Source organism: Armigeres subalbatus, chromosome 3 (genome assembly GCF_024139115.2).
Source record: "Armigeres subalbatus isolate Guangzhou_Male chromosome 3, GZ_Asu_2, whole genome shotgun sequence".
NCBI classification, from domain to species: Eukaryota; Metazoa; Arthropoda; class Insecta; order Diptera; family Culicidae; genus Armigeres; species Armigeres subalbatus.
The window spans coordinates 266553933-266565880 of record NC_085141.1 but is presented as its reverse complement, the minus strand read 5'-3'; the positions used below and the strand labels follow the sequence as shown (position 1 = coordinate 266565880).

Sequence of the window (11948 nt, the reverse complement as noted above, 5' to 3'; positions counted from 1 at the left end):
AGTGTATGAAATGTTTCGTTCCAAAGAATTCTCACTTCCGTCTTGCAAGCTTCAGTATTACTGGCCCTTCCTTGATGTTTTTGAACAGTCCAATAGTTTCAGCGTGACTCATTCCGTGCACTGCTACGTCATTTATTGAAATTATTTCGTCACCTGCAGTTAATAGAATTCAAACGATAAAAGGGTTCTTCAAGAGTTTCAAAATATAACGAGTATTAAAAAAAGCATTTTTGTGACGATTATTTTTTTCCCATCAATAATCAAAGTTTATTTCAAGAATTTTATTTGTATTAAGTAGATTAAGAAGATAAAAATAATATTTCTTGACATACTTTCTCTTTTTTATCACACACATATTTTCATTAGTTGTTATCGTCTAAGGTCGTTCAAACATATTAGTCAAGCATAGGTATTTATTATCATCCAATTATCATTTGGAGTGATATTTGGGATAATGGTTAGAATTGAAATGATGATAAAAAGGAATAATTCGAAAGCGGAAGAGCGTTATGCAATCGCACATAGTGATTCAGATGGAGTTCTTACCTGCCATGAGGTTGCCATCCAAAGCGGCCTGTCCACTGGGGAAAACTGTCTTCACGTAGATTCCCATACTGCCCTTTGGAGAATCTCGACCACCAACGATACTGAACCCAAGTGATTTCATTCCGACGCCTTTATAGAAAGTGACCGTCAAGTAGGTGCATTTATGGATTCCTAAACGACACCAAATTTAGCATAAATGACATTCGGAAAGAAATACAACACTTACCCTCGATGTACGACGAACCCTCTTCATTGATTAGGATTCGAACACCCGATTCGTATTTATTGTGGTCCATCGAGTTGTTAATTTCATCCTTGTTGCTGATATTTTGCTCCGTTTTAGAACGCTGCAACGGAATCGGATCCATGGGATCATCTTCCGAGGAGGTACTAACTTCGCTCGAGTTAGAACTTGACCCACTACCGGGTTCGTTACAGGACTTCAGTCGGATTCTTTGTACTGTCTTTGGCAGGTCCTCTGGCTTTTTGATTCTTATCGAACGGTAATCCAAACTGTTTTGACGGTTACTGTTGCTGATACTGCCAAAGGGTACATTCCTTCGGATAGTGTCCGAAATAATTTCCACCATTGTGATTGGGCTGGCCGTCACGTCATCATCATCGTCACACTCGACATTGCTGGCAAGATGTGCGATCGACGAGTGATGACTCAGATTACCTTGTGATACCGGGCGGTAGAGTGTGCGAAGCCCTGCTTCAGTTGAGTGACCACCATTTGTCGCGGCGGGTGGCACTATAACGATATCCTCATCACTATCTTTGATCACTCGTTTCGATCCAAGAATCTGCGAGTAACCACCCTTCCCGAGAGCTTCGCTCCGTTGCTTACTTAGCATTTGCCACTTTTCATCGTCACAGATAGTGTTGGAGATCGAGATACGATTGGCATAGACCGGAACGTAGTCCGCTGGTGAATAGATCGGTGCAATTGGAAGGGAAGCTTTGGGTTGTTGCTGAGTTTGTTTGATTCGTCCGTTCGAAATTGAGGTTGAGTAGTTAATTGTCGTCATGCATCCTGGCGCTCCAAGGACAGACTGTTGCCTTGGGTTAGCATTATAAGAGCCAGAATTGGTTGATGATGGTCCACTGACTCCGCCGTTGACCTCCAGCTCGCTGACCTGCTTGGTCGTAACGCTGGCGTCTATCTTGATCTTTCGATGCAGGTCGGCATTGAACGTAGTTAGCTCGTCATGTGCTATGACAAGGTCTACAATGTTGTTGACAAAAGTCGATAGTATGCGCTGTACCGTGCTGGGAGATTGCAGGCCACGTAAATGGTGTCCGTTTACGTTGACAATCTCGTCGCCATTTCGTAGGCGGCCGTCTCTGGAAAGGGTTTAGGATAATTTGGTGAATTTTTTTACAATCGATCCATTTAATGAAATATACAAAATAAAAACTAGCTTATTGTAGTTGTGATGCAATTGGGAGGGAAACCTCTACTATCAATCAAAGTGCTGTATCGATCTCAACAAATTCATTACAAGGCCAACCCAAGTCACCTATTTTTTATTTTGGGAGGTTAGAAAGGAATCTGAAGAATAGAACCTTCGGTATTACCTTCATAGTCTTTATGTTGTTCTGAGACCTTAATAGTGGATTAATCGTTCGTCAGAGAAGTAGAAGCAGAAGTATAATATAATTATGGAGAATGTTGGATTGTTGAGTCTTAAAAACAAATATTATTCCGAGATAGCGACCACGGCTGCATGTTTATAACAGTATAATAACTAACACAGGGCCAAATTGTTCACCTCTGCTTCTTAGGCATTGGGGTCCATTTCGACCAAAGCACACTGCTGCGTACAAAGCCATATGCCTTATCGCTGAGCTAGGGATGGTCTCTTGGCCACTGAACAACAAGATAGCATACATTTGGCCGATCAAATACCAAAGGATATCTTATTATAGAGAAAGGAGAATCACGAAAGGTAGAATTGCATTGGGCTGTTTGATCTCAGGCGGACATTTTTAACCAACCGTCTTGGCCGTCTGGCCGTATGATCGGCCAAGCGCTTAGTTAAATCTGCCTTTCGTGATTTTGCCTTTTGTGATTCCGCCTTTTGTGTTTCTGCTATTTGTATTGTTCCGCCTTTCGTTCATTCTGCCTTTTGTATTCCGCCTTTCGTAGGACGCCCGACCCTCATTTGACTGCCTATAACACAATGCTGTATAATTAGAGAATCCATTTCCCGACATTTTTTCTTTATTTTATTTTATTCTATTCTTCTTCATCTGTTTGATACTTAATGAAATGTGACGAGGAAAAGCCAGTTTGAGTAGTAGAGTAGAAATTGGCATAAAAACCTCATATCTTGACACGAAATTCGGGCTTAGTTCACAAATCGCCACACCAACAGCAGCAAACATCTCAAATAATGCAGAACTTAGTATTCAATCGGAGACCTATTTTATCCTCTGAAGCAGCTGTTCTCAACCTGGGGTACATGTACCCCTGAGGGTACCTTCGCCGGGCTCAGGGGGTACCTTGGATAAAAATGCATAATGGCGGATTCTAATCAAAACTTATTGATAAAGTTTTGAAATATGTATAATTTTATTTTATTTCAAAATTTTGCCCGGAAGCCTCCTTTCAAGAGGCCCGGAAGCCTCCTTTCAAGAGGCTCTTAAGCCTCCTTTGAAGAGGCTCGGAAGCCTCCTTTGAAGAGGCTCGGAAGCCTTCTTTGAAGAGGCTCGGAAGCCTCCTTTCAAGAGGCCCGGAAGCCTCCTTTCAAGAGGCCCGGAAGCCTCCTTTCAAGAGGCCCGGAAGCCTCCTTTCAAGAGGCCCGGAAGCCTCCTTGCCCGAAAGCCTCTTTCAAGAGGCCCGGAAGCCTCCTTTAAAGAGGCCCGGAAGCCTCCTTTCAAGAGGCCCGGAAGCCTCCTTTCAAGAGGCCCGGAAGCCTCCTTTCAAGAGGCCCGGAAGCCTCCTTTCAAGAGGCCCGGAAGCCTCCTTTCAAGAGGCCTGGAAGCCTCCTTTCAAGAGGCCTGGAAGCCTCCTTTCAAGAGGCCTGGAAGCCTCCTTTCAAGAGGCCTGGAAGCCTCCTTTCAAGAGGCCTGGAAGCCTCCTTTCAAGAGGCCTGGAAGCCTCCTTTCAAGAGGCTCGGAAGCCTCCTTTCAAGAGGCTCGGAAGCCTCCTTTCAAGAGGCCCGGAAGCCTCCTTTCAAGAGGCCCGGAAGCCTCCTTTCAAGAGGCCCGGAAGCCTCCTTTCAAGAGGCCCGGAAGCCTCCTTTCAAGAGGCCCGGAAGCCTCCTTTCAAGAGGCCAGGAAGCCTCCTTTCAGGAGGCCCGGAAGCCTCCTTTCAAGAGGCCCGGAAGCCTCCTTTCAAGAGGCCCGGAAGCCTCCTTTCAAGAGGCCCGGAAGCCTCCTTTCAAGAGGCCTGGAAGCCTCCTTTCAAGAGGCCCGAAGCCTCCTTTCAAGACGCCCTGAAGCCTCCTTTCAAGATTCCCGGAAGCCTCCGTTCAAGAGGCCCGGAAGCCTCCGTTCAATAGGCCCGGAAGCCTCCTTTCAAGAGGCCTGAAGCCTCCTTTCAAGAGGCCCGGAAGCCTCCTTTCAAGAGGCCCGGAAGCCTCCTTTCAAGAGGCCCGGAAGCCTCCTTTCAAGAGGCCCGGAAGCCTCCTTTCAAGAGGCCCGGAAGCCTCCTTTCAAGAGGCCTGAAGCCTCCTTTCAAGAGGCCCGGAAGCCTCCTTTCAAGAGGCCCGAAGCCTCCTTTCAAGAGGCCCGGAAGCCTCCTTTCAAGAGGCCCGAAGCCACCTTTCAAGAGGCCCGGAAGCCTCCTTTCAAGAGGCCTGGAAGCCTCCTTTCAAGAGGCCCGGAAGCCTCCTTTCAAGAGGCCAGGAAGCCTCCTTTCAAGAGGCCCGGAAGCCTCCTTTCAAGAGGCCCGGAAGCCTCCTTTCAAGAGGCCCGGAAGCCTCCTTTCAAGAGGCCCGGAAGCCTCCTTTCAAGAGGCCCGGAAGCCTCCTTTCAAGAGGCCCGGAAGCCTCCTTTCAAGAGGCCCGGAAGCCTCCTTTCAAGAGGCCCGGAGGCCTCCTTTCAAGAGGCCCGGAGGCCTCCTTTCAAGAGGCCCGGAGGCCTCCTTTCAAGAGGCCCGGAGGCCTCCTTTCAAGAGGCCCGGAGGCCTCCTTTCAAGAGGCCCGGAGGCCTCCTTTCAAGAGGCCCGGAGGCCTCCTTTCAAGAGGCCCGGAAGCCTCCTTTCAAGAGGCCCGGAAGCCTCCTTTCAAGAGGCCCGGAAGCCTCCTTTCAAGAGGCCCGGAAGCCTCCTTTCAAGAGGCCCGGAAGCCTCCTTTCAAGAGGCCCGGAAGCCTCCTTCAAGAGGCCCGGAAGCCTCCTTTCAAGAGGCCCGGAAGCCTCCTTTCAAGAGGCCCGGAAGCCTCCTTTCAAGAGGCCTGGAAGCCTCCTTTCAAGAGGCCCGGAAGCCTCCTTTCAAGAGGCCCGGAAGCCTCCTTTCAAGAGGCCCGGAAGCCTCCTTTCAAGAGGCCCGAAGCCTCCTTTCAAGAGGCCCGGAAGCCTCCTTTCAAGAGGCCTGAAGCCTCCTTTCAAGAGGCCCGGAAGCCTCCTTTCAAGAGGCCCGGAAGCCTCCTTTCAAGAGGCCCGGAAGCCTCCTTTCAAGAGGCCCGGAAGCCTCCTTTCAAGAGGCCAGAAGCCTCCTTTCAAGAGGCCCGGACGCCTGCTTTCAAGAGGCTCGGAAGCCTCCTTTCAAGAGGCCAGGAAGCCTCCTTTCAAGAGACCCGGAAGCCTCCTTTCAAGAGGCCCGGAAGCCTCCTTTCAAGAGGCCCGGAAGCCTCCTTTCAAGAGGCCCGGAAGCCTCCTTTCAAGGGCCCCGAAACCTCCTTTCAAGAGGCCCGGAAGCCTCCTTTCAAGAGGCCCGGAAGCCTCCTTTCAAGAGGCCGGAAGCCTCCTTTCAAGAGGCCCGGAAGCCTCCTTTCAAGAGGCCCGGAAGCCTCCTTTCAAGAGGCCCGGAAGCCTCCTTTCAAGAGGCCCGGAAGCCTCCTTTCAAGAGGCCCGAAGCCTCCTTTCAAGAGGCCCGGAGGCCTCCTTTCAAGAGGCCCGGAAGCCTCCTTTCAAGAGGCCCGGAAGCCTCCTTTCAAGAGGCCCGGAAGCCTCCTTTCAAGAGGCCCGGAAGCCTCCTTTCAAGAGGCCCGGAAGCCTCCTTTCAAGAGGCCCGGAAGCCTCCTTTCAAGAGGCCCGGAGGCCTCCTTTCAAGAGGCCCGGAGGCCTCCTTTCAAGAGGCCCGGAAGCCTCCTTTCAAGAGGCCCGGAGGCCTCCTTTCAAGAGGCCCGGAAGCCTCCTTTCAAGAGGCCCGGAAGCCTCCTTTCAAGAGGCCCGGAAGCCTCCTTTCAAGAGGCCCGGAAGCCTCCTTTCAAGAGGCTCGGAAGCCTCCTTTCAAGAGGCCTGGAAGCCTCCTTTCAAGAGGCCCGGAAGCCTCCTTTCAAGAGGCCCGGAAGCCTCCTTTCAAGAGGACCGGAAGCTTCCTTTCAAGAGGCCCGGAAGCCTCCTTTCAAGAGGCCCGGAAGCCTCCTTTCAAGAGGCCCGGAAGCCTCCTTTCAAGAGGCCCGGAAGCCTCCTTTCAAGAGGCCCGGAAGCCTCCTTTCAAGAGGCCCGGAAGCCTCCTTTCAAGAGGCCCGGAAGCCTCCTTTCTAGAGGCCCGGAAGTGTAAATATTTAACATAAAACTCTAATATTATTTAAATATCAGCTACATTTCTTACGAATACCGAACTAATATTAAACTAAAGTTAAAACGTAGAAAACGACTTTGAATAAAATAAAGAATAAATAGAATGAATTACGTAAAAAAAACATAAATCGAAATTGAATACGTGCCCGCTCATCCCTACCTTCCTCCAAAAACCCGTCATCGCTGGGACAGGCTCTCTAGAAGGTGAACCGCTCTTATCATATAAAGTTCTCGTGGCACAAGGGGTACATCTTTATTTCTTCTCGTTTGCCCCTTAGGTGAACATTGATTGTTCGTATCAACGCATCCATCCTAGAGGTAGGGAGTAGTTTTTTCCAACTGGTACTCGTCGCCAATAGTGTGGAAAGTGTCGCGATGTGCGTTTAGCTCCATTCGACTAGAAGACAAGTGCGGTTTGCCACGTTCCGCTTCGGAACGGCTCCGCCTTCTTGTGAAGCCCTTGTTCGATCCCCGCCGGGAAGCCACGTGTCGATTTTGGTACGGAATAATAGATTTGAATAATATCTAACAAGGTACCTCCAAACCCGGGGGAGGAAGGACCTAAAAAGGCGTCTCGCAAACGGGCGCCGCCTACAACGGGGGCAGATTCTGCTGGAATCACAGGCCATGTTGGATGTGGATTTGGCCAATTTCCCCAGTCAACATTTTGGTACCCATATCTCTTGATATAGGTTATTATATAAGAACCAACTTAATCGTATATAATGCACAGATTGACTATATACGTACCAAAGTGGAGGCGATATAGATACATACGAGTTTTATTATACGATTTTTCCGACATCATGAGAACAGTATTACGATTATACATAAAAATATGAAAAACAAAAAAAATCTTACCAGCACCAAGTCTTGAACATGCGATCTTTGGATTTGCAGGCGGATACTCTACCATTGCACCATACTGCACATCTTGAACTGATTCGGATTTTTGTCCAACATAAACTACACAATTTATATCTTTATAACTGCTTGAAACTTCAACGAGCCGTTTGGACTGAAGTGGTTTCGATTGTTTTACGATTCACATAGGCATTCATTCGCACTCATATAGGATATTGCAAGGAGTATAAGTCTTTACGAGTTTTTATTCACACAATTACGATTGATTTTCACTACGGTAAAAATTATCGTATACGATGCATTCAATACAACATCCTTTGACAATAATCTGACAAAGTTTGATATACAATGCGATTCAGATTTTTGATGGACGCAAATGCGACTTTATTTGCTGTTTGTTATACGATATGTGGTTTACTGGGTCGGTACCAAAACCTACAGCTGGAACGGGGCTGAGTCGATTATCGATGTTACGTTCTGGAGCCCTGGCTAAACAAGTAGTTCAAACTGGAGGGTAGATGATAGCTACACTCACAGCGACCACCTGGCGGTTCGCTGCAGTATCGAGTATACGACCAGCATTCAGAGGACGGAAGAAGGGGCGAGGCCTAGCCCTCGTATGTGGAAGACATCGTACTTCGACGACAAGGTGTTTAAGAATGCGCTCTACCGCGAGCACAATACTCTCGGTCTGAGTGGCAAGCAGCTGCCACCAGCTGCATGCGATGCCACCATTCCTGGGAAAGTGCACCCTAGAAACGGGAGGCCACCAGCTGACTGGTGGACTCAAGCGATTGCGAACCTGCGCCGCGCCTGCCTACGGGCACGGAGGCGGATGCAGCGAGCACGCACAGAAGAGGAGCATGTTGAACGACGGGTGGCGTTCGTGGCTGCTAGAGCCGCTCTGTAGACTGAGATTAGATCAAGCAAAAAAGCCTGCTTCGAGGGCCTGTGTCAAAGTGCCAACGCGAATCCATAGGGTGACGCCTATAGGGTCGTAATGGCTTTGTGGAGCTGCCAGGGGCCAGGGTGGCCGACGAGGGAAGAGTAACTGTGTCGGAACTTGCGGGGATTGCACAGTCCCTTAGTGTAGGTAAGGCGCCAGGACCGGATGGTATTCCGAACCTGGCCATCAAAGCGGCCATTGCTGAGGCTCCCGAGATGTTCAGATCTGTCATGCAGAGATGCCTGGACGAGGGAGTCTTCCCTGAAGCATGGAAAAGGCAGAGCTTGGTCCTATTGTCAAAGGCAGGAAAACCACCGGGGAATCCTATCTCAGATTGAACTATGGCAGCGGTTCTCAACCTTTTGTTGAGAGGTACCCCTTCGAACTTTTGCATTAATTGAGGTACCCCATATTTTTTGCTGTAAATGAAAATAAGCGTAACCCATAAAATTCTTGAAAAATGGACCTGAAATCCCTTGAAAGTTTGCTTCTGCGCCTCTTGATAGGGGGCTTCCGAGCCTCTTTAATGGCGGTTTTTGAGCCACTTAAAAGGAAACTTGCTAGAATGTTGAAAGGACGCTTCTGAGAAACTTGAAAAAACGCTTCCAAGTCTCTTGAAAAAAGAATTCCGAGCTTCTTGAAGGGAGGTTTCCCATCCTCTTGAAAGGAGGCTTCCGGGGCTCTTGTAAGGAAGCTTCCGGGCCTCTAAAAAAATAAGCTTCCGGGCCTCTTGAAAGCAGGCTTCCTGGCCTCTTGAAAGCAGGCTTTCTGGCCCCTTGAAAGCAGGCTTCCGGGCCTCTTGAAAGGAGGCTTCCGGGCCTCTTGAAAGGAGGCTTCCGGGCCTCTTGAAAAGAGGCTTCCGGGCCTCTTGAAAGGAGGCTTCCGGGCCTCTTGAAAGGAGGCTTCCGGGCCTCTTGAAAGGAGGCCTGGGCCTCTTGAAAGGAGGCTTCTGGCCTCTTGAAAGAAGGCTTCTGGCCTCTTGAAAGAAGGCCTGGGCCTCTTGAAAGAAGGCTTCCGGGCCTCTTGAAAGGAGGCTTCCGGGCCTCTTGAAAGGAGGCTTCTGGCCTCTTGAAAGGAGGCCTGGCCTCTTGAAAGGAGGCCTGGCCTCTTGAAGGAGGCTTCCGGGCCCTCTTGAAAAGAGGCTTCCGGCATCTTGAAAGGGACGTCCGGGCCTCTTGAAAGGAGGCTTCGGAGCCTCTTGAAAGAAGGCTTCGGGGCCTCTTGAAAGAAGGCTTCGGGGCCTCTTGAAAGAAGGCTTCCGGGCCTCTTGAAAGGAGGCTTCTGGGCCTCTTGAAAGGAGGCTTCCGGGCCTCTTGAAAGAAGGCTTCCGGCCTCTTGAAAGAAGGCTTCCGGGCCTCTTGAAAGGAGGCTCTGGGCCTCTTGAAAGGAGGCTTCTGGCCTCTTGAAAGGAGGCCTGGGCCTCTTGAAAGGAGGCCTTCCGGGCCTCTTGAAAGGAGGCCTGGGCCTCTTGAAAGGAGGCCTGGGCCTCTTGAAAGGAGGCCTGGCCCTTGAAAGGAGACTCCGGGCCTCTTGAAAGGAGGCTTCCGGGCCCTCTTGAAAGAAGGCTTCCGGCCCTCTTGAAAGAAGGCCTGGCCTCTTGAAAGGAGGCCTGGGCCCTTGCAAGGAGGCTTCCGGGCCTCTTAAAAGGAGGCCTGGCCTCTTGAAAGGAGGCCTGGGCCTCTTGAAAGGAGGCTTCTGGCCTCTTGAAAGGAGGCTTCCGGGCCTCTTGAAAGGAGGCTTCCGAGCCCTCATAAAGAAGACTTCCGGGCCTCTTGAAAGAAGACTCTGGCCTCTTGAAAGGAGGCAGGGCCTCTTGAAAGGAGGCTTCTGGGCCTCTTGAAAGGAGGCTTCGGGCCTCTTGAAAGGAGGCCTGGGCCTCTTGAAAGACGGCTTCCCGTCCTCTTGAAAGGAGGCTTCCGGGCCTCATGAAAGGAGGCTTCCGGGCCTCTTGAAAGGAAGCTTCCGGGCCTCTTGAAAGGAGGCTTCCGGGACTCTGGAAAGGAGGCTTCCGGGCCTCTTGGAAGGAGGCTTCCGGGCCTCTTAAAAGGAGGCTTCCGGGCATCTTGAAAGGAGGCTTACGCGCCTCTTGAAAGGAGGCTTCCGAGCCTCTTGAGGCTTCCGGGTCTCTTTAAAGACGGTTTCGGGCCTTTTGAAGGGGGGCTTCCGGACCTCTTAAAAAGAGGCTTCCGGGCCTCTTAAAAGGACTCTCCCGAACCTTTTGATAGAATGCTTCCGAGCCTCTTGAAAAGAGACTTTTGAACCTTTTGAAAAAATGCCTTAAAACCTCTTGAAAGGAGGCTTCCGAACCTTATGAAAGGAATCCTCCGAACCTCTTGAAATGAGGCTTCCGAGCAGTGACGGGAAATGTCATTTCGATGTCATGGGACTAATTTGCTAATAACTTTTTTCACAAGTAATTTACAATTATGTTTTTTATCAAGCCCTTAAAGGACCCGAAAACTTTTTCTTACAGAAAATTCCATCAAATATGATATTGGCGGCGTGAGAGCCGAATTAGTGCCATTCCGTTACATTTTTTTAATCTCCCTCTCTTAGCTCACACTTTGTATTTAGAACAATAATCTGTTCGACAAAGTTTTGAGACCCTTTAAGTACAACATGTTGATTAAAAAATCCGAGCTGTAAATGACTATTAAAAAAAGTTATTAGGAAATTAGTAATAGTAATGCCATGACATTTTTTTTGACATTTACCATCACTGCTTCCGAGTATCTTGATAGGAATCTTCCGAGCTGCTTGAAAGAACATAGAAAATAGTTTTGAATATTCAACGACGTGTTAAAATGCATTCGATGTTCAATTGAGATTGACTGGATTTTACAAGCAAGACCAACTTAAAATGTATTTCGATTTAAAATAACAGTACCCTTATTTTCATGCTGCAAATATGTGCATGAAAATACATCTGAAACCACAACATATTTTTATCTGTGAATGTTTCCGAGCTAATTGGAAGAAGGCTTCCGAGAACCGTAGAACAATGCTACCAATCCTCTTGCAACATGGCAACCGAACTATTCGAAAAAAAACCCAGATTAATCCACCTAGCGGTTATGGTGCCTTTCTCGTTCGTACAAAAGGTTTGGAAAAATCTCAAATAACACCAATATGTGGATTGGTCGATCCCATAGTCCGATCTGGCCAATTTCAAATAGGAAATAATGGGACAGGATTCTGCGTCGAATGCAACTTGTTGCGAGCAAATCGGTTGAGAATAAGTGCCCGAAAAATGAGTGACATTTTTTACGCGATTTTTTCGTATGAATTTGTATTTTGACCATAGCTTCTGATCCCATAGTCCGATCTGGCCAATTTCTAATAGGAAACAATGGGACAATATTCTGCGTCGAATGCAACTTGTTGCGAGCAAATCGGTTGAGGATGAGTGCCCGAAAAATGAGTGACATTTTTTACGCGATTTTTTCGTATGAATTTGTATTTTGGCCATAACTTACGATCCCATAGTCCGATCTGGCCAATTTCAAATAGGAAACAATGGGACAGAATTATGCGTCGAATGCAACTTGTTGCGAGCAAATCGGTTGAGGATAAGTGCCCGAAAAATAAGTGACATTTTTTACGCGATTTTTTCGTATGAATTTGTATTTTGGCCATAGCTTCTGATCACATAGTCCGATCTGGCCAATTCCAAATAGGAAACAATGGGACAAGATTCTGCGTCGAATGCAACTTGTTGCGAGCAAATCGGTTGAGGATAAGTGCCCGAAAAATGAGTGACATTTTTTGAGTAGTTTTGCGCACACACACACACACATACACACACACATACACACACACACACACACACACACACACACACAGACATCACCTCAATTCGTCGAACTGAGTCGATTGGTATATAACATCATGGGTCTCC

General features: G+C 48.6%; 1 protein-coding gene across 3 annotated transcripts in view; it reads right to left on the bottom strand.

The window, feature by feature from the left end:
• The window catches only part of LOC134224093 (uncharacterized), a 289525-nt gene that overhangs the window by 488 nt on the left and 277089 nt on the right, over positions 1–11948 (bottom strand). For all 3 annotated transcript variants that reach the window (XM_062703326.1, XM_062703327.1, XM_062703328.1), the window contains 3 exons: positions 773–1893; positions 547–717; positions 36–153 (listed from right to left, as the gene is read on the bottom strand). In XM_062703326.1, coding sequence (XP_062559310.1) covers positions 36–153; positions 547–717; positions 773–1893 — 1410 coding nt within the window. The remainder of the gene's footprint in view (positions 1–35; positions 154–546; positions 718–772; positions 1894–11948) is intronic.